General features: G+C 53.1%; 1 protein-coding gene across 2 annotated transcripts in view; it reads left to right on the top strand.

Annotated features, from left to right (window-relative positions):
* Positions 1-19,892: 19,892 nt before the first annotated feature.
* The window catches only part of FGF13 (fibroblast growth factor 13), a 194,121-nt gene continuing 191,302 nt past the window's right edge, over positions 19,893-22,711 (top strand). The window contains exon 1 of one of the 2 annotated variants that reach the window (XM_058032604.1): positions 19,893-20,171. In XM_058032604.1, the coding sequence (XP_057888587.1) occupies positions 20,123-20,171 (49 nt within the window). In that variant the 5' untranslated portion in view covers positions 19,893-20,122. The remainder of the gene's footprint in view (positions 20,172-22,711) is intronic. The other variant, XM_058032606.1, reaches the window with a different exon arrangement.

Genomic DNA, 22,711 nt, shown 5'->3' with positions numbered 1-22,711 from the left:
TGCAGACAGCTGCATGTGTGCCACCCTCAGCTGCATTCAGGCACAGGCTGCTTGTAGGGTGTGAGTGAGGAGTGAGAAATGAACTCCAGGGGTCTCTGGGGCACCTCTGTGAGTGCATACCCCAGCAGCAGCTCTGGCAGGGCAGGTTGTGATTACTGTCAGCACCACCTCAGCCTTCTAGGGTCACTGAGGTGTTTGGGTTGTGTTTGAGGCCTCCCAGAGGTGCTGCTGGCCAGGTGCTTTCCAAGCCCAAGGTGCTGCCATGTGTCCTTGTTGAAAGGCAGAGAAGGCAGGGGGGAAGAAGCTTAGGATCAGAGAGGAGGATTAGAAAGAGAAAGGGGAAATTAAATGGTACCAACAAATTCCTAGCAATAATAACGTGAGCTGTGGCAAGCAGCTCCAAATGGCTGGTTTCCTTTTGGCCATTTTTACGTAGGAGTTTAAGTATAGATTTGGGAGGCTAAATATAGACAGTCTGAGATAACTATTATGTGAAATCTCACTTTGAAATTATTCAACATCTTCCTATTATCTATGAATAATCAGTGTTTCATCCTTTCAGCAGCTACTTCTTGCTGTTGGTTGGGTAACTCAGGAGAGATTTGCTGTATGAAAAGCAGCCTTTGGATCCTCTTCAGCAGATGAACCAGAAAAGAGAGGGGAGCAGGGTGTGAGATGAGTGTGCTGCCTTTGGGAAAGCTGGGCTGGAAGCTGCTCCTGTAACAGCCTCAGCCTGGTTGGTGGAAGCCTTGCACAGGTGTTTGGAGGGAAATCCAGATCAGATTCCTCATCCTGAGCCTGCCCATCAAGATCTCATTTGCCAGATAACAGGAGCAGCTTGTTGTGCAGAGCTCAGGGTGCAGTCACATCGTGCTGGAGATTAAACCCGAGCTGATGAATGAACCCTTCACTCCTGTGAGTAATTGCCAACCATTAAAGCCTTAAACTGGCAACAGTCCTGCAGCACAGTCAGGGAAATGGTAAAAAGCTGTAATTGCAACCTGTGCTCCTTCACAATAATGCCAGTCTTATTGTGGCACATGCAGATTGAGTCGTGTGCCACTGCACACTAATATGGAGTATCAGTGCTGTCCACCCCAGCAGGAACCTCTGGAGCTGCAACCCATTGCAAAAGGTCTTTGAAGGCTCTAAATATCCCACATTGCTCCCTGTTTCTAAATCAGAGCATTGGAAGCTAAATATAGGCTGACTCTGGTTGTGACAGATCCTGAAAGCAATTCTTATTCATTTTGATTCTTGCCCAGAATATCCTTCTTGCAGTCCTGCTTCTGAACCGTTGAAGAAAACAACTCTGACAAGTCACCCTTCAGCCTGAGCTGCAGAGAGGAGAGGCTCTGCACAGCTGAAACACAGAATTGGGCATTTCCCTCCCTTCTGTACCTAACCCACACTCCCATCAGGTGCCAGGGCAGGAGCTTAACCTGCTTTCCCTGGCACTGCTGCATTGGTGCTGTCAGCACTCTGGTTTCATTCATGGCTCCATCACCCAGGGGATGCTTTGGAATGCTCTGGATCCAGGTTCATGGCTCTGTTACCCAGGGGATGCTTTGGAATGCTCTGGATCCAGGTTCATGGCTCCATCTGCCCAGAGGCTGTCCTGGATCCAGGCTCAGGGCTCCATCACCCAGAGGCTGTCCTGGATCCAGGCTCAGGGCTCCGTTACCCAGAGGATGCTCTGGCTGCCCTGGCACACAGTGCTGCCAGCCCTGCTCCACCCAGGCCTCCCAGCACCAAGTGGCAGCCCCAGAGGAGGAGGATGAGAAGCTGAGGCAGCTGTCAGAGGGCAGGGCAGCTCCTGAGGAAGGTGTGGCTGCACAGAGCCTGATGCTCCGGCACTGGACATTGCTGACAGGAGGAGTGGTGCCCTGAGGAGGCAGGAACGGGCTCCCACCATCCCTCTGGGAAGCAGAGCATTGCTGAGAACAAGAGCACAGCGAGCATTTTGTCTGTTGTACATGCTGTGTACAGCCTCCCAGGGAATACAGCTGCATTCACACTTTAAGGTTAAAATCCAGACCAGTGGAGAAATGGAGGTGTTATTCCTGCTGTGGGAACAGTGACGATTACAGAGGGAAAACACAGGCAGGAGGAAATGCAGCTCGGTCTGTCTGTGGCACTGGCATCCCAAAGGCAGTTTCTCTTCTGTTTCCAGGCATTCTGGAAGCACTGTAAAGTCCCAGAGCCACAGAAATGGCAAATTTACACCTGAAGGTTTTGCATGCCCAGCTCAGGAAATGGAGGCAGGGCTGCAGGAACAGATGGAGCTATCAGCCAGCTCAGGAGAGATGTGCCTCAGGAGGTGCTTTATTTGTGGAGCTGCTGAGATCAAACAATCACAAAAGGTCCTTGGCACCATCCAGAGAAGGGGAATTGGGTTCCTATGGCCCAGTTCTCCCTTTCAGACATTTGCTGCGAGCTTGGGGTGGACAGGGGGGTGCAGGGACCCCCAGGCTCCCCCTGCCCCACGGGAGCCTGGCTGGGGAGGCTTCCTGCAGGTACAGAATTAGGGTCAGAGGGAGGGACAAGGCACCTCCTGCTCCTCACAGAACGAAACAGAGCAGGGCTAATGGGGAGCTCCCAGAAGTGCACGAGAAATGTGAATGTCAGACGCCCAAAATATTGTTAAACACGAGTGATTTGTGAATTAAAATATTACCAGGCTGCTATTTTTAGCCCAGTGGAACCTTTAGTCATTCCACATTTAGATGGCTTATCAGAATTAAATAAATAACAGCAATGGTTACTGCTCAAATTAGGTCTGTCTCGGTTTCCATGGCATCCAATCTGTTATCTCCAATACTCCTGCCAGGATTTGTAGTGGGGCTCTGGGACAGCAACGTTTCTTATAAGGCTTATAAGGAATTATCCTGTAGCAATTTCAGCTATATGGTTTCTATGAAACCCTGGAATAAATGGATTTATTTAAGATGAGTTGAAGGGGGTTTTTTTCTTTCTTTTTTTCTTTTTTTTTTTTTTTTTTTACTGTTTTCTATTTTTAGCAGCGCAGCCTGCCTTGCTGTGGTGGTGGATTAACCCTTTCAGGACGTGTCACCTGTGCCTGTTGCACCCCCTGGCAGAGCAGCAGCAGACCTGCATGCTTTGAAAACCAGGACTCAGGAATACGGGGTGACATGAATCCTTGCCCCCACCTTTGGCACCTCCCAGTGCTTTGCAGGCAGCTGCCCAGGGGCATTTGCACTGGCCTGAGACACCGAGCAGGGCCATCCTCAGAGCAAACACAGAAGCTCTGTCTGAGGCCGGGACAAGGCAATGTTGGTGTGCTGGGTGCAGGTGAATGGGGGCAGGCAGAGCCCTGTGCTGTGTCAGGGCCAGCTGTGGTGTCCCTGTGCCCAGACCATCAAACACAGCTCTCACACTGCACAGAGCAGGGAAATCCATTCATTTCTGCTGTCCCAGCTGTGCATTTCCCCACTGCTCCTCAGTTGGTATTACATCTTTTAGTTCCTTGGCCATTAGAGTTTTCAAGTGAGGCTTTCATTAATCTTTTGTTTTCTAATGTTACCTAGGGTATAGATCCTGTTCTCTTTTCCCCTCTGGTAAGCGCTAATTTACTTTGAATTTATTTGCATCCTGTTGTGAAGGAATTCTGGACCCGTGGCATTTTAAAAATCAATGGCTCACTGGGTTTCTAATTTCCAGGTGATATTCCCAAACGAAATGTGCTGTGACATAGCATGGAGATTTATGGCAGATATTAAGTAGCTCTGAACAACCCTTCTAATCCTTTTATAGGAATGAGTGAGTGACATCTCAGGGGATAAGCACTTTTACAGAGTGCTTTGGGTGGCTCTCAGGAGGGCAGTGAGGCCACAGTGGATATTGTGGTGTTTGATGTTCAGTTATTTGTATGTCAGCGTTGCACTGGCACTGCCCTGCAGCTGGCAGAGGCTGGCATCCCTCCCTCAGACATCAGAGGGGCTGTGCTGGTTTATGCCAGCTCAGGGTGCACACAGCGCTTCCACCATCCCTCCCATGGAATCTGATTTACTCTGAATCACCATTGAAATACAGCAGCGTGCTCACAGTAGGCAAGAAATGATGAAGTACTTTCTATTTATAGAGCCCCAGCTCCTTCCCAGAGCCAGCTGAGCAATCCCCAAGCACAACCACAACACAAAGGTTTAACATTTCAGTGCTCTGTCACGCTGTGGTCACTGCAGATGGGCTGTGCCTGGGCACGCAGCCCCAGCACAAACCTCTCTGGAAAGCCCTCACCTGGCAGCTGCACCAGTGCAGAGGCTGTTGTGTTATTGCTGGTGGCACACGGCCTCTGGGCTCTGAGACACTGAAAGGGCTGAGCCAGGGGTGAAATGCCCTGGGGACCCAGGCAGGGAGGGTGACACTGACTGTGGAGCCAGCACACACAGACAGGGTGACACTGTGACTGTGGAGCCAGCACACACTCAAGGAGGTGACACTGTGACTGTGGAGCCAGCACACACAGACAGGGTGACACTGTGACTGTGGAGCCAGCACACACAGACAGGGTGACACTGTGACTGTGGAGCCAGCACACACTCAGGGAGGTGACACTGTGACTGTGGAGCCAGCACACACAGACAGGGTGACACTGTGACTGTGGAGCCAGCACACACTCACACACACTCAGGGAGGTGACACTGTGACTGTGCAGCCAGCACACTCAGGCAGGGTGACACTGTGACTGTGGAGCCAGCACACACTCAGGGAGGTGACACTGTCACTGTGGAGCCAGCACACAGGGAGGGTGACACTGTGACTGTGGAGCCAGCACACTCAGGCAGGGTGACACTGTCACTGTGGAGCCAGCACACACTCAGGGAGGTGACACTGTCACTGTGGAGCCAGCACACAGGGAGGGTGACACTGTGACTGTGGAGCCAGCACACACTCAGGGAGGTGACACTGTCACTGTGGAGCCAGCACACAGGGAGGGTGACACTGTGACTGTGGAGCCAGCACACTCAGGGAGGGTGACACTGACTGTGGAGCCAGCACACACTCAGGGAGGTGACACTGTGACTGTGGAGCCAGCACACACTCAGGCAGGGTGACACTGTCACTGTGGAGCCAGCACACAGAGAGGGTGACACTGACTGTGGAGCCAGCACACACTCAGGGAGGGTGACACTGTGACTGTGGAGCCAGCACACACTCAGGCAGGGTGACACTGTGACTGTGGAGCCAGCACACAGAGAGGGTGACACTGACTGTGGAGCCAGCACACACTCAGGGAGGTGACACAGTGACTGTGGAGCCAGCACACACTCAGGCAGGGTGACACTGTGACTGTGCAGCCAGCACACACTCAGGGAGGGTGACACTGTGACTGTGGAGCCAGCACACACTCAGGGAGGGTGACACTGTCACTGTGGAGCCAGCACACACTCAGGCAGGGTGACACTGTGACTGTGCAGCCAGCACACACTCAGAGAGGGTGACACTGTGACTCTGGAGCCAGCACACACAGGGAGGGTGACACTGTGACTGTGGAGCCAGCACACACTCAGGGAGGTGACACTGTGACTGTGCAGCCAGCACACACTCAGGGAGGTGACACTGTGACTGTGGAGCCAGCACACACAGGGAGGTGACACTGTGACTGTGGAGCCAGCACACACTCAGGCAGGGTGACACTGTGACTGTGGAGCCAGCACACACTCAGAGAGGGTGACACTGTGACTGTGGAGCCAGCACACAGGGAGGGTGACACTGACACTGTGACTGTGCAGCCAGCACACACTCAGAGCCCTGCTCAAGGTTTGCACGGAAGGAAGGAAGGGGTTAATGGTTGACATCAGCAGTACAGAGCCATTGGAGTGGTTATTCCAAGATCCCTGCTGTTGAGGCCAGATTCTCCTGGCTGCTCTCTAGCCAGCATTTCTTCTATTCCTGGCCTCTGTAGTTTAGTACAATAGTTTGCTTTTTCTGCTGCATTTTCTTGTTTAGGTGTATTTTACACCAGAATGCCCCTGAAAGGCTGCAGGTTGACTGATTGCAGAGGGGGCACAGCTTTTGCAGTTTGTGAATATTTTTTGCAGTTTGTGGATGCCTTTGCAGTTTGTGAATGCCTTTGCAGTTTGTGAATGTTTTGCAGTTTATGGATGTTTTTTGCAGTTTATGGATGTTTTTTGCAGTTCATGGATGTTTTTGCAGTTTGTGGATGCCTTTGCAGTTGCAAATTTTGGGATTGCTGCAGCGTTTAGCAGCTCCCAGTTCATGTGCTGGGCTCTGGCAGTGGGATGTGGGGCTTGGATAACCCCCGTGGTGTTTGTGTGTTGGAAGTAAAGGCGTTAACTCTTTCTGACTTCATTCAGGGCACCAAGGGATTGAACCTGAAACACAGCAGATCAATAGCAGAAACTCTTTGAGCTCTGTGAGCTAAGAATAAACACCAAGCACAGATCGAGTCAATGAACCTGTGCAGGAGCACAGGGGAAATGTAGCAGCAGTGCTCTGTTATTGCAGGTCAATAAAGGCTGGATCATGTTTGGCTTTCATTACTGATTAAAAAGATTTCCTTGCAAATGTTATGAGATTAAGACTGAGCTTTCTGTATGTGCTGAAAGGGTCATGTTTAGAGATGATCATCCTGGGCTGTCCCAGTGGAGCTGGTGCTGCAAATGCTGAGCCCTGGCTGCACAGGGTGGGTGCCCTGTGGGTGCCCTGCTGAGCCCTGGATGCATTAGGTGGGTGCCCTGTGGGTGCCCTGGATGCACAGGGTGGGTGCCCTGTGGGTGCCCTGTGGGTGCCCTGGATGCATTAGGTGGGTGCCCTGTGGGTGCCCTGCCCTGCCTGCACAGGGACCCTGCCCTGGGGTGGTTTTGAGCCCAGGTGAGAGCAGCCCCCAGGCAGTGATGCCCTGCCCCAGTGGGTGCAGGACCCCACCAGCTCTGGGAGGGTGCAGGGTACACTGTGCCCTTACAGCAGTTATGGCTGAGGAAGCAATTTCATTACACATGACTATTTTTAGGTGCTTCCAGCTCAAAAGCATTACCTTCTTGGCAGGAATTCATCACACTTGTTCTCAGCTCCAAGCTGATATGGATATAAGGCTTGGCAGGGCTCCAGGGAGCTGAAGAACAGCTGCCTGGGATGTTTCCCAACTGTGGTTTTCACCAATTAAGAAGTTTGTTTCCACACAGTTGGGAGGATATTTCCCTCTGAGATCTTTCCCCATGATCTCTGCAGCCCCATGACTTTGGTCCCACAGCCAGAGCGCTCACTCGGAGATCCCAAAGGCGTTTGTTCCCTTGGGGAACCACTGGAGATCCACAGCACCCACCAACACTTAGTCCATATAAACCCAACCTGTAGCTCTGTAAAGCCAGGAGCTGCACACAGAGAGGTCAGAATTGCTGCTTTTATTGCCCCAGCCGTGCAGCAGCAGCAGGCAGTGGCACAGGCTGGCACTGGGGATGCTCGGGTGCCACAATTGGCACAGACTGCTCTGGGTCCTGCCCTTTGGGCTCCCTCCCACAGCTCAGTGTGGCAGCCACACCAACGCAGCTGCAGCGCTGCTCTGCTGGGCCAGAGCTGTTTCTCTCCAGTATGATGGAAAGCAAGGCTCCATCCCCTCCAGGGCCGTGCCTGAGTCACAGCTCTTCCCACACTGCTGGGACATGGACGTGGCTACGGGCACGTGGCTGAAAGGTAGAGGGGCAGGGTCTGTCAGGCTGAGCCAAATGAAACATTAGTGTAAGATTAAATTCTCTCCTGGACTGAGTTTACCAGATCTCAGAGAAAGAGAAATATTTCTTAGAACTCGACAGTAACAGCGCCAGACAGAAATCTGCCTTTTTTTGGAAACTGCCTAGCCTCAGAAATTTGCATCCTTCTCTGCAGAGAGGTAGAGACAGCTGAGGCATTTAACAGCTGAGTATTTCCTTTAAACATAATGCTTAAAGCTTGTCTACATTTCTGTGGCTGTTCTGAAGCAACACCTGCAGTCTGGGAGATATCTTTGCTGAGGCACAGCAGCTGAGCCTCTGAGAACGCTGCTGGGAAGTTCTACAGCTCATAAAGCTCCAAAGTTCTAAAGCTGCTTCCAGCCCAGCTCTCAGAGGAGCTTCAGCCCCTGGCTGGTGAGACACTGACCCAGTGCCCAGCTGGGACAAGGCAGGGGCACAGCCAGAGGCCCTGGGAGGGTTTGTGATGGAAAGAGCAGCAGAGGAACCCTCAGACACTTGTGCCATGCCTGGAAATGCTGCTGAAGGGAGGACATGAAGGGATTTGCTCTGCTTGCAAGGGGTGGTTCACGTTCCCCAAACACAGCAAAGTGTGCGTGGCACAGAGCAGGCAGGTGTGCCTGGGACAGGGGAGGAGGAGGATGGTGATGGTGGTGATGGTGGTGATGGTGGTGACGATGATGATGATGGTGATAGTGATGGTGATGGTGATGGTGGTGATGGTGGTGATGATGATGGTGGTGATGGTGACGGTGATGGTGATGGTGCTGATGATGAGGACTTGCCCAGCTGCAGCTGCTGGGGGCACTGGGGTCCCAAACAAGGCACAGGTGCTGTGAGGGGGCAGTGCCTGGGGAGGGGAGCTGAGCTGAGGGCACACAGGGGTAGGGGCTGCTCTCCAGGTGTAACTGGGGAGGGTTAATGGGTTTAACTGGGTCACTCCTGCACTGCGCTGGGATCTGGCAGCACCTCAGAGCAAGGAGCAGCAGCAGGGGAAGGTCTCTCTCCTCCTGTGAGGTGGAAGTGCCAGGCACAGCCAGGGATGGAAGCACAGCACCCTCCTCATCCTGCCAGCCCGAGCAGCAGGTGAGGAGAGCTCCCTTCCCCTTCCCCTTCCCTTCCCTTCCCACCAGGGCATGGGCTTGCTTGCTCAGAGGGTTCTGTCTGGACAGTGGAGTCTTAGCTTAATAAAATTGCTCAAAAGATACAAAAGATTCCCATCACTGCAGGCAGACAGAGAGTGGAAGTTACGGGCCATAACAGGCTCTCTGGAGCCCTAGAAAAGCAGCTCATTCTTCCTTTTAAAGCCCCATTCTGAAATAAATCTGAGTGTTTCCTCAGAAATAAATATCCTGGTTACAGGAAAAGGTCTTGCCAGTCTGGCTGACATTTGAAGTCTGTACAAGTTTGATGGTGCAGCCCACACTCTGGCTTTCACTGCAAGAAGTTATTTTTGCAGAATCTTTCTCTGTTGTGTGAGGTATTTAGCCCATTCATCAATTTCCTGGCACACGAAGCTGCAGTTGGCTGGACAGCAGCAAGAGGCAGAGTGCTGTGCACACTTCTCCAAAACCCTTCTCTGTCCTGAGCCACAGCAGCCAAAGCCTTCTCCTGAGAGGGGTAAGAGCTCAGTGGCCACATTTGTTTGTTTTCAATGGTTCCAGACTCAGGACCCACTTCCAGCAGTTATCTCTGGGTACCAGCACCACGTGGTAATTTCCCATGTGATCTCCCTTTCCCCACCTTTTCATTATTATTATTTAATTTTTAATTCTCTATTAAATGATACTGTTTATGGTTTTGTTTCAAATGGATGGAAATCTCTATTAAATGATATTGTTTATGGTTTTGTTTCAAATGGATGAAAATTTCAATTGCATTTGACGTGAGCCAAAGCAGAACTGAATGTTTCTGACGGGGTTCTTTGCTACTGAATGTTCTGGGACCAAACCAACATATTTCTTGCTTTTAATCCTGACCTGTCTTCTTTGGCAATCGTGATTTCCCCACCTCCTGTGAATGAAACCTGAGGAAAAGATTTGTGTGGCTCCCTGGAGCAGGAACCAGCACACTCAGGGGAAAAGAGACACAACCCAAAGCACAAATCTCCCTTTTCCTATTTGAAACGTCTCTTGGCAGATTGTCTGATTTTCATTATCCTCATTGTTTCTCTTCCCCCCTCCTCCCTAGAAGATTCCATTAGGGCCATTAGCAATCTCAGTGTTTTCTGTGCAGTTCTGCTGGATATTTTTGTCAGTCTCAAATCAAAACGGTGCCAGATGGAAGCCCCATGCTCTTCAGAGATGATCATTTCCAGCATTCTTCTCTGAGCTTGTATAACATATGTCCACGAGAAATTGAAAATGCTTTTCCTTGTATGAATTGTGCACACTCAAGGGCAGCGAGAAGGTTAAGAAAATAACTGAGCCAGGAGTGTTCTGTACTTTTAAAGCAGATTAATTTCCTTAAGGGAGGATAGATTAACATTTAGATTGGTTGTTGATTTGTTGTGGATTGTCTTATTGCTACAAACACCTGCATCTGGCAAAGCAGTCATGAAACCCACCAGCAAAGAGTTTTATGTTGAAAATTGTCATTTTTACTATTAGGAAGGTGCAGTTTTTCTGTTTTGGGGGTTCTGTTGGCTTCATTTTTTATGCTGTCCCTGGTGCCCTGTCCATGCCAGGCTGTCTCCTCTCATTTCCATCCCCACCCAGCCCTGTTTGTGAAGCACAGTCCCTTTGCATCTGTTTGTATGGGGTTCATGCAAAGTGCTACATATGCTCTATAGTGAGGGCTATAAAAAGACCTTTAATATTTAAGCTAAATTTGCAGGGGCTGCAGATAGCTGCACTAAACACTACTGAAAAGAGCCAAGCATCCTCCTTTTTAAAGTGATCATCTCACAAACCTGAGAAGATAAATGTCCTGTGATCGCACAGACAGCATTTAGCTCATTGTGGGCAATTGGCAGAAGGATTCAGATCCTGGGCAAAACCTTTGTGCTAAATAAGTGAAAGTGTTTGGCTCTGCTCGGTGGCAGCAGGGATTGTTTGGGATGGCTGTTTGGCAGATGGGGTTCATTTTAACCCCCCCGTGCTTTCCTGGGCTGTTTGGGGTCTGGAGCTGTCAGGTGCCGGGTCAGGTGTTTTGGGGCTGTCGGTACCCTGGGAAAGGAACGGCAGGACAGCAGCAGCAATCTGACTTTTAGCTGGATATTCACAAACTGCTCTGAGAAGTTGGGAGACTGGGGGGCCCTCGGTGGATTCTCTGAAAATTAGCTTATTACTCAACTGTTAAGCGTATTGTATATGCCAAGTAATTAATTTTTACAGCAAACTTGTCTGTGATTTGGGCAAAGGAGCAATTAATTCTCTGGAAAGAGATCCATTATCATAATTGCTAATGGATCCAAAACTCCCTTAGACACAGATGGACAAAAAACCCCTTTCATCTCTGTGATTAGGGTACCTGAAAGTCGGGCCCAGCCTCCATGGCAGGTAGTTAGCCCATTAAAAACCCTAATCTAGTGCTAATTGCAGATCGGCTGGAGGAGAGAGAACAGCTCCTCCTCCTCCCCCAGCTGGCACAGAGCACCCAGCCATCCCCTTCCCTGACTCTGGGTGTGCAGATCCTTTACTGTTTTATTTCTCACACTACACTTTAGTGCACAACTCCAAAGCTCCATAGCCTGTTAGTTCGTGTCTTCCCATTGTGTTCAGACAAAACAATTCCTCACACAAAACACCACCTTTACTCATTTCTCACGTGCCTCTGTGTTAAATTTGGAGGATTTCTTGCTGGTGGGTGCTGGTCCACCATCCTTGATGATCATCCTGAATTCCCAGTACAGGTGAAACAGGGAGTCTGGAGGGCAAATACTTCTTCTAGCAATGACCTGTTTTTCTTGGGGATCAAAGCTGCCCAGGTGGTGGGATGGCATTTTAAAGCTCCGACTGAGAAAGGAAAGGGAAAAGGTGAGCCTGGGTGTGGGCAGAGCCCTGGAGATGAGGAGTAGGTGCTGCACTCCTGGAGGAGAGCACAGCAGGTGCTGAGGAAATGAATCACCAGCATCAGTGAGAGCTCTCAGCTCACCCCTCCTTCAGGAAGAAGTAGCTCTTCTAGGTATTCTTAATGGAAATTGTTCTCAGTGCTCCACTGGCAGCAGCAGCAGTTGAATTGTTTCTTGGGAGCATTATCTTGCCACACTAGATGTCAGTAAATACAGGTGTGTCTTTTTGCTCAAGGAAGGGAGCTTTTAGTTGATTCAATTCCCTTTTTCAAGTTATTGGCTGCCACTGTTTCCCCTAATTATCTTCAAATGAATAAACCAAATATGACGCTACGTTGTACTGATTACGCAGCAAAAAGCTTCTTAAACAGCTTATTGTCAAATTCCTTTAAATGCAGAGAGGTGGAGTCCTTTGGGTTGTGATCCCAATCCCTCTGCAGGTTTGGCACCCAGCAAGGCTGGACTGCTCCCAGAGCAGAGCAATGTCCCTGCACGTCTCTGGAGCTGGGGCTTTGTGCTTCACAGGGAACGGGGTCAGTAACGCAGAAATACTGCTCTGGAAGGGACCTTCAGTAGAACTCCTGAAAGGAATGGGGAGCTTTTCTAGACTCCTGAAGCTGCTGCTGGCAGAGAGCTTCCCAGGACTGGTAATGAAAACATTTTACAGCGCTCTCCCAGCTTAGTGCAGGCAGTCTCGTGGCGGCAGCTTTTAAAAGCTGTTTGTCTCGTTAAACTTCAGTTAACTCATTTCTGAAATTAGAAACTTTTGTGATTAATGACTTGTGGTAGTTTGCTTTTAACAAGATGTTCGCTAATCAGATCTGCTGTATTTCCTTAAATCACTTCAGAGGGTTGTATTGCTGCCTCAGTTATGACACAGTGACAGTGATGCCTGGTGCTCCAAGAAAAGCAATTGGTAGTGATGCAATTTGTGCCTACAGGAACTGTGTCTGAGGAGCAATTGAGAGGTACATGGCTGTAATAACAAACCAGGAGGAGGATGATTTCTGGTGAATTTGCCAGCTTTAGCACACAAGTTCTCATTCATTTGAACGGGGGTGTGCCAGGCTAAAAGGCTTAGGAGGAAGATTATCTTGAATGGGTGGTTTCAGCTCCCCTGCTTTCCTCCCCTTTGTGGTGCCTCTGAGCTGAGGTGCAAACACACTCGTGGGTGTCACCTTTGTGTCACACGCTCACAGCTGGGCTCTGAGCCCCAGGGCAGGGTGGCAGGGCTGGGAGGGCCCTGCTGCTCCAGCCTGGCTGTGCACCGTGCAGGCAGGGCTGTGCAGGCATCTCTGCCCCTCCCCGCTCCAGGGACAGCGCCCAAGGGGTTAATCCTGGCCTTTACCGGGGCTCACATCTGCTGAGATGCTGGGAGTGATTCTGGCACTGGCCTGTGCTCTGTGGTTCTCAGCTTTTATTTCCAGTTGCATTCAAAGCCCCCTGGCCGTGCCTGGTGCTGTGGTGGTTTGGGGCAGGGTGAGAGTCTGAGCCTGGATCTCTAAGGTTTGTATTTTCCAAGACAAAAATGTTTTATTTTTTCCCCCTCCACTCCTTTTGTGTCTTCCCCCCTGTTATATATTTCCTTGTTTGTTGTGATTCCCTGCTCATGTCAGGCTTCTCCTCTTTGTATATGATAGTGGCATTTTTATGCAATACTTAATTCTGTTATCTTTAAAGTTACAGACTTGGCCCGTGCTTTCGTGCTCCACACCTCTCCTGGCCCTTTGAAAGGAGTCCTACAAGCATTCTAAAGCAGGAAGAGTTTGTGCAGTGAGTTGGTGAGTATAAATAGCTCTGAAGCAGAGCAGCACCTGCCACCCTTGATCCTGGGCTTCCCACAAATCACTGTGCACCAGGGCTTGGTCACAGCTATTGTTTGTGCTAAGCCTCCTCCTACCCCTCTAATCCTCCTGTTTACATGGATGGCATATTCTGCATGCAGGAAAGGGTGTGGGGACATAAATTGCAGCTGAGCATTTTGTGGACACGACACGGTGCACGTGTGGTGCTCTGCCAAGGGCAGAGGAACGGAAATGCTGACAAGGGAAAGATGTGGCTCTCCCAGAAGTGACTCTTGCTGCTTCTTTAAAGGATGTGCCTCTCCCAGAAGTGCCTCCTGTCACACCGGCTCTTGCTGCTTCTCGGAGGAGCTGCTGGTGCTTCCCCAGCACAGGAGCTCTGGGCTGCTGTGAGGGCTGCACTGCCAGGATCTGTGCGGTTTGGTGAGCTGGGGGTGCTGGGCTCCTGCCACGCTCACCTGGGGTGGCCTGAGGCACATTGGCCTCCCTGTGCCCTGCTGCCCACGTCTGTCCAGATGTGCCCTGCTGCCCAGGTGTGTCCAGATGTGTCCTGCCGCCACCCAGGCATGCCCAGGTGTGCCCTTCTGCTGCCCAGCTGAAAACGGGCTCAGTATTGGTGGTGGTGCCAGGCCAGGGCTGTGGAGGCAGGCAGGGGCTGGGCACCAGGAGCTGGCAGCTGGCAGGACAGTGGCACAGGCACCATCTAAACCTGGCACACGGGGGCACATGCCTGAGACGTTCCCCGGGACGCCTGGGGGAGCCTGGTGTTCACAAATGGTTCCTCTAACTCCTGCTAATTTTAGCCTGGGCGTGTTTACAAACAGCAGCAGTGGTCTCTGCTCCTGAGCCAGCAGGATTCCAGCCCCGTCCCTCTGGCACGTTCCCCGCAGGAACAACAAAATGGGTACAAAGCAGGGACACCAGGGGAGCACTCAGACTGCAGGCACAGAAACCAGATCCCAGGCTATGAATAATGGATCTGCAGCTAGCACAGTGGCACCAGAAATTGAAAAGTATGGACACCTAGGGACCGCTTTGGAGGAGAGCAATGGGGAACAGGGAGCCAAAGCTGAAGGCACAGTTTTAGTGGTGCTCCAGGGTGGTGTCTGGCAATGGGTCAGTGAAGGCTGGCATGACAAGGTGGCCCCAGTTGTAGTCACCAGCACTGAGCCCAGGTGCTGCTCTGCCTCACACAAAATGTTCAGTGTTGGTGCCCACAGGTTGCTGCACACAGCATCTCTCATTGAGCACACTGCTTGGCTATGAGGCAAGAGGAAAACATAAAAAAAATCAATTATTATTAATTCTTTCTGCATGTGTCTAACAGAAGCTATCAAGTTAAAGCTTTATTTCAGTTGGTTATGGTCCCCAGTGTCTTCCCTGGAGAAGGACACAAGCCACTTTCACTCCTGCAAGGACCCAGGCCTGTCTGCTTTGTGCTTTGTGTGTGTGGACACTTGTGCAAGCACAGGCAGGGCTGCGTGAACTGCATGGGAAGGTGCTCCTTTATTGCCCTGTCCCATTGCAGCACAGCCCCTGCGCCACAGTCCTGCACTCTCAGCACACACCTGAGACCTCTGCACGGCTCCCCAGTGCTGGTCACAAACGATCACTGCACCCTGAGGGCTCTGTGGTCAGGGTGGTGCTGCTGGTGCAAAGGAGAATCCTTAAACAGCTGCAATTCATCAAACCCGAGGAGAGGGGCACCCTCAGAGGCAGGTGGCAAGCAGGCATCTATTACAGGTCATCTGGGTAGGGGTTTAAGACAGGAAGCTTCTTCTGTAGGTTGTCAAGATTTAGTTTTTACTTCTCATTTGATTTGTAAGACATTGAATGAATTGTTTTGCCTGTGGCAGTAATTGGTGAGTGATCTCTCCCTGTCCTTATCCCAACCCACGAGACTTATGTTATATTTTCTGTGTCCTGTCCTGCTGAGGAGGGCAGTGATGGAGCAGCTTTGGGCCAGCATTCCATGGATGTGTGATCGCTATCCCTTCCCACTTGGATCCTGTGAGGGGGTCTCTGCTGATCAGACAATTACTCAGAGAAATGAAACTGCAATCTCTGTGCCATCCATTAGCTGGAACTCTGTTTGCGTGCAGCAGCTGAGTTTTGGCAATCAAAAGGAAGAAGATTGTGCACAGCAAGCTGTCTGCCCCAAAATGATCTTCTGTGTGGTGCTTTAGACTGTGTGGGAATAGGAGTGGTAAAACTAATTTAGGGGCCAAATGAAACACCCATTGGAACAGGGATGTGCCTGCTCAGGGACAGGCTGTGCTTTGGCCCTGTGTTCGGTATTTAGCTCACCTGTAAACCTCCCTGGTTTTACTGTGACACACAACTGGTAGAACAGAAATCTGCCCTGGCATTCCAACTGAATCAGTGGTAGGAAATAAGGAGATGTGCAGTGGATTTCTCTGGGCTGATTTTATAGACACCACTGCAAAACAGTGGCAACTAAACCAGACACATGCCTTCCTTATTTTATCCACATTGAATAGATACCTCTAGATGCCAGTGTGAATATTGAAATGTAAATTGAAATGAGGATTAAGTGCTTGTATTAGTGAGAATTTATCATGTCTGGAATCTTAAATGTAAGGCCTGATCCTGCTCTGCCTGAATGTAGGGAGAGTTTTACTCCAGATTTAACTGGGAATGTATCAGGAGCCATCATGACAAAGCTTTAAAGGCACAATGTAAGATTCCTGCTATATAAAACAGTAGAATCTGGACCTTTTACAAACCCCTGCCTACAGAAAAGAGAAACTTTCAACTTGTGAATCAGTCAAAGAACCAAGGGAAAAGTACATTGATGAGCAATGTCACCGCTGTATCTGTGTGAGTTCCAGAATCCCTCAGGGGATATTTGTCTCTGTGGATATTTTACGAGGGCAGGAAAAGCATGTTCATGACTTGAGAGAGTGTTTTATAGACAGACCATGCAGCCACTGTACGCCAAGCAGCCGCAGCTTTGCTGTATAAAAGCACTTACAGTTTGCAGTTTCAGGTTGTTAAGTGATACTTGACTTGGCCAAGGCTGTGCCAAGTCAGAAGCTCCCGGGAGATGTTCCTGGGGGAATAAACCCCTCAGCAGAGAGGCACAGCTCCGTGCAGCAGCTCAGCCCTGCCGTGCCTGCTCCCGAGAGCAGCCCGGGTTGGGGAATGCAGAGAGCCCAGCTGGGATCTGCTGTGGGTGCTGTGGAAAAGCCTCACGTTCCCCTTCACTCCGAGAGTGCCCAGGGCTGTGCCCAGGGCACTCCTGCTGGTCCCTCTGGGAAGGAGAGCCACACACTGTACAAGGGTACGGATGATGCTCCAGCCATGCGTGCTGCCTGGCTGGTTGCCACTCGGTTTAAATGACTCTGTTGGAATCTCGGAGCTGCACAAGGTGAGTAATTAGAACAATTTACTGATATCTGACTTTAAATTGTGCTGCCACAACAAAGACTTGAATTTAAACCCTCCCAGGGCACACAGGGGGCACCTAAACAGCATTTACACAGACACATCAGAATTCTTTGTATTAAACTTCACTAAATCTCCTTCCTCTGACTACCTGATTTATCTGGAGGTGCAGAAATTGCTGTAAATTCAGAAACTCAGAGAATGCTGTCAGTGAGAGGTCAGGGATCCCTGTCAGGGCCATGTACAGGTAAGTTTCTGCCTGAGCCTGTGCAGCTTGTTGTGTTTCACTTCTGTCACCACAGCATCCAAGTGCTTCTCAGCTTCCAGGGCAGGAGCTGGAAACCAATGAGGCGACAATTTCCCCTACTACAGTTGGGAAGTGATGTACCAAGACACCGAGGTTCAGATTCATATTTAAATACTTGAGTTAGTTAAAGGAATTCTGTTTCAAAGCCAGACCTGAAGTGATTTTCCTAAAATCCAGAGATGCTCACTTCAAAGCAAGGAACTGATGGGGCAATCTGAAGACATAAGGCAGCACCCTGAGCACAGATTCCATCTCCACTAGGACACTCCAGCCATCAAGGCAGCTTTCAAATTCCAGGCCGTGCAAACTGGGCCTGGATTGCAATAAGCCTTCATGCAAATCTCCTTAGATTTTGCATGCAGAACACGATATTTTATTGCTGTTTTAACTGACACTTCCGAGCCCTGAAAACTAGTAAGGGGAAAAGCTAACTCATTTAAAACAGCAGGGGAAGCTCCCTCTGCCCACCAGTTGGTACAATTCTTCCACAACCTGCTGAGCTGCTGCCTCCTTCCAGTGTAGTAAATGTGAGTGTAGGGCCTGGTTTGGTCAATGTAATAACTCCTGCAAAACTGAACACGTCTCCTGGCAAAGGTGAGAATGGCTCGGGTAAGGCAGCTTCACTGTCAGCACCAACATAGCATTTGTCAGTGACATTTGGTGTTGGAAAGACCTCAGACCAGAAGTGTGAATTGTCACGGCTCTCAGCAAAGACACTGCAAATGCCTTTGAAAATCAGGGCTAAGTTGTATTGGACAACTGAAATCTTGCTGGGGTTCATAAGCTGCTTCTGACAATGCTGGCTCAGCTGAACCAGAGAATCTCTCCTTCCCCATTCCATTTCCATTCAGTGGTCCCTGTTTGGAGAGAAACAGGCAAGAAAAAGACCAGGTTTTTAACCCCCTGGAGAGCCTCGGATGTGTTAAAAAACCAAACAGCTGAAGAGGCTCATGTGAAATAGATTTACATGGAGAGCACTCCAAGCCCACTATCACCAGAGGGCTTACTGAATCCTGGAGTCATTTTGATTGGGAAAGGCCTCTGAGATCATCAAATCTGTTAACCCGCACTGCCGTGCTCACCGCTAAGCCATGTCCCTAAATGCCACCCCTCTGTGGTTTGAAATACCTCGGGCGACGGTGATTTCACCCCTGTCCCAGCGGTCCCGTGTCCCTGAGGAGCAAAGCCGAGCCATCCCGGCTCCTGCTTCTCAGCTTAAACAGCCCCAACGCCCCTTACCGCGCTTGATCGGCAGGCACCGCGTGCGGGGGGCATGAGCCTTCATCCCACGCCGTGTTTCATCATCACCCGCTGCCTCAGCCGCTGTCCCGCAGCGCGGTGCCCGGGGCAGAGGGCTGGCCGCGAAAGCCGAGCTGTCCCCGGCTGTCCCCAGCTGTCCGGTGCCGCAGGGGACGGGGACAGGGCCGGGCAGGAATCCGGCCCCACTAAAAATAGCGGCCCCGGGGCCGGGCTGTGCCGGGACCCCCGGCGGGAGCGGGGCACGGGGGCTGCCCGGGTGCCAGCCCTGCCTCGCTCCCTGCGGGAACCCCTCGTGTCCCCGGCCCGGAGCGGCTCCTTCGGGCCGGGCAGAGCGGGCAGGAGCAGCCGCGGGGCTCCCCGGCCCGGCCCGGCCCGCCCTGAGGGTTATTTTGGGCGGCCCCAGCGGGGCCGGGCTCCAAGGGGCAGCACCGGGCCCGTCCCTCCCCCGGCGGCGGCCCCGGCAGAGGAAGTTTTGCCCCAGCGAGGAGAGGGGGCCAGGGGGGCGGGACACGCCGCTGTTACACAGGTGAGGGGCTCTGGCCGTCCCTTCCCGCTCCCCGAGGGGATGGAGCAGGGGGCGGGAGGGGTCCCTGAGCGCCGTCCCACACCCCGGGGCAGGGTAGGGCAGGGCAGGGCTGGGCGGCAGCCGGCGCGGCTCTGCCCGTTCCCTGCTGCGGAACCCGATCCCCATTGCCCTCCGTGCCCGCTGCTATCGGGAACCCGATCCCCCGGTGCCCCCCGTGCCCCGCTCCCGCCACGGCAGCAACAGGCGGGGAGCGGGCGGCACCCGCCGGGCCCCGCGCCCACAGCCGCCCCTGCGGTACCGGGCTGGCAGCGGCTCCCCGGGCCGGGGGCAGCCCGGCTGGCCGTGGCTCCGGCCGTGGGGCGGCGGTCCGTGGCCGCGGGGCAGCGGGAGGCGTGCTGCCCCCGCCCTCCCCCGTGCCGGTTAATGGAGCCCCGGTGCGGGTGATGGGGAGCGCGGGGCCGGCGGCTGGAGCTGCCCCTCCAGCCCTCCTCGCTGCCGCCAGCGTAAACCTGCCGCCTCTCCCGCAGTGACGGGGACTCGCGTCCTCCTCCTCCGCCTATCCGCGGCTGCGGCTCAGCTGCTCCATCCCATTATTATTAGGGGAGGATGCGAAAAGAGAAAAACCCGAACCCAACACGCCCAAGCGAACAACCCCTCCCCAGTCACGGTACCCCCCTCCCCCCGGTCGGTGGGACTTGCAGGACCAGCTGCGCTTCCCTGGCCCTGGGGAGGGGAGGCAGAGCCGGGGAGGCGGGGGAAGGAGGGGGCCGGGGCCGGGCAGACACGGGGAATATCGCTTTTGTCTCCGGCACGGCGAGCGGCGCAGGGGCTCGGTGCTGCGGCTGCCGGAGCCCCCCGCTCCCCGCTCGGCTCCCGCAGGCACCGCGGCGGCGCCGCCGGGCTCCGAGGCTCCGCTCCGGGGAGCGGGCAGCTCGCCGGCTCCTCAGTGCCCCCCCTTCCCCTGCTCCCGGTGTTATTTCAGCCTTTTCGGCGTAGAGGATCCCCCACGCGCACGCACGCTGCCCCCCGCCCGAGGTTTCTTTGGTCCAGCCGGAATTCGCGACGCTCCCGGGGATTTTCCCACCCAAGCTGGGGTCTATGAGCGGGAAGGTGATCAAGCCCAAAGAAGAGAAAGATGCTTCCAAGGGTAAGGCAGGCGCAGCCGCCCCGATCGGCGGGCGCGTTCCCCGGCCCGACCGCGGACAGCTCACGGGGCCGGGAGGGGGGGCACGGCTCCGGGGGCAGCCCCGGCTCGGCAGGGAGCGGCACCCGGCGCTGCCCGGCACCCCGGCCCGGCCGCGGGGCCCGCTCAATGCGGCACCGGGGCCCCCCCATTCCCCGGCGGCCAGGGGAGGGGAGGGGGCGGCTCCCGGCCGGAGCCGGGGGTGCTCGGCGCTGCGGCGGCTCCGGCCGGCGGGCGGGGAGGGCACACATCGCCATGGAGACGGGCAGCGGGGCACCGAGCGGGGCCGGGGCACCGAGCGGGGCCGGGCACCGAGCGGGGCCGGGGCACCGAGCGGGGCCGGGCACCGAGCGGGGCCGGGGCACCCAGCGGGGCCGGGCACCCAGCGGGGCCAGGGCACCCAGCGGGGCCGGGCACCCAGCGGGGCCAGGGCACCCAGCGGGGCCGGGCACCCAGCCGGGCCGGGGCACCGAGCGGGGCCGGGGCACCGAGCGGGGCCGGGGCACCCAGCGGCGCCGGGCACGGGGGTTTCCCCGCCCCGCTTCGCCCCGGGCCCCGCGGCGCTGGGGCTGCCCGCGCCGGGGGCATGGCCGGTGTTTCTGCCGGGTACGGGGTCCATGCCGGCGTTCCCTGCCAGGGTGCGAGGGTTCCCTGCCGGGGTTCCCTGCTCGGTTCCCTGCCGGGGTACGGTACCGGGGTTCCCTGCTCGGTTCCCTGCCGGGGTACGGTACCGGGGTTCCCTGCTCGGTTCCCTGCCGGGGTGCAGTACCGGGGTTCCCTGCCGGGTTCCCCGCCGGGGTGGTGCCCGCACAGGTGGCCGTGTGCCCCGTGCCACCCCGGCCGGCTCGGGGCTCGCTGTCCCTCGGGGTGTCCCCAGGGCTCCCCGCACACCCCAGTGTGGTTTGGGAGCGGGGCTGTGGCCGGGCCTCCCCGCAGGACCGAAACCCGCCCCTCGTTTCCCAGTTCTGTAAAACCCAGTGGGACGCTTCCCTGCCGTTTACTTTTTTAGCAGCCAGAGAGGCCGAATCAAAACAATACAGCCTTTCTATTCTTGATAAAAAGCTTTTGGTTTCATGGTTTTGAAAATTTATGTTTAACACTTTGGAAATCTTCTTTTTTTATGTCAGTTTTTTCCCAACTCTGTCTTTCCCCTTCTTACTATGTTCTGTCTCATGTCCAAATCCTTAGCGTTTGCATGACATTTTTTTTCTCAGCAACACAATCAACTTCGCTACTTAGATGCATTGCAAAACCTTACTTTTTTTAGATAAATATGTTTTGCCTTTACATTATATCCTTTGAAGTTCAGTTGATTTTGATTTTCTTTCATGGTGGCCTTATTCGCTATATTGCGCTTTAAATAATTTATTAAGCAGCGCAGAACAAAAGATTCCCGCCTTTCCGAGGAATTATTTTGCATGATTTAGAACTGTGGTACGAACGTAAGCAAAAAGAAATTGCCGTACTTGTGCTATGCTTGCCTGAAAGCTTATTTTTAAAATCAAGCTTACATATTGCATTTTGTGCTGTGATTACAGGTTCTAATGACACACTTCACGTCTGAAATTGCTTTGGCACATTTCAGAGCAGTGGGACAAAGGCACTTGTGTGTCTGTTAGTGAGTCAGTGGTGCCTGAGACGTGCGAGGCTGTGATGTCAGTGCTGACAGGGTGAGCAGGTGAATATTCTGAGGCTCAGGAAAAGCAGTGGGTGCTCTGCTTCAGGAGAGGCTGCTCCGCTCCCTGAGCTCACAGAGAAACTTTCTGTGTTCCCACCAAGCAGAGAGGCGGTTGTGGGTGCAGCAGGAGGAGCCCACATGTGTGAGGAGCTTTGTGAGTGGTGCGGAGCACCTGTGAAACAGCTTTTGGAGAGGCTCGGGGATGCTGAGAAGGAGTTAATATTTACTAGCTCATGTATAGGCTGCATGATCCTCCTCAGCCTCTTGAGTTGTAGGCAAGAATAGGAAATGTTCTTTCCTCTGAACCACCTGAATGCTCTTTTGGTCATTGCAAGTGTTAATGCTCTCCATGGGAATGTTTGATTTGGCCCCAGCCATAGTAAATCCAGGCAGTGATGGGTGGGGTTTTTTGTTAAGATTTTTTGGTCCGGATGGGTTTATTATACAATTAAACAATTTATAATTTGCCTGGAAAGGATGGGATACCATTTCCTGCATTTTTCTGCAGGTGTCCTGTGGCACTGGAGTCCTGAGAGAAAGCTCTGTGGTTTTGGGTTAGTTGCCCTCTCTTTCAAAGAACAACATGATCATGTTTTATATACGAGTGGCTTGTGGTGGTGCTGGTTCAGGTACCCCCTCTGTAAGGGAGGGTGGTGTAGTTTGAATACCTGCTGTAAATGCAGCTGTCCCGGGGCTGTGTTTGCCCCATAAATGTGGGGTGCTTCTCAGTGAGAGCAGTGCCAGCGTTTCTCGCTCCTGAAGCTTGCTCAGGCATTGCAGGGCCACGCGTGAGGTGAGACCTTGCTGTAGTTCTCTACAGGATTTG

Source organism: Melospiza georgiana, chromosome 12 (assembly GCF_028018845.1).
Source record: "Melospiza georgiana isolate bMelGeo1 chromosome 12, bMelGeo1.pri, whole genome shotgun sequence".
Lineage (NCBI taxonomy): Eukaryota > Metazoa > Chordata > Aves > Passeriformes > Passerellidae > Melospiza > Melospiza georgiana.
This window is presented reverse-complemented; position numbering and strand designations above follow the sequence as displayed.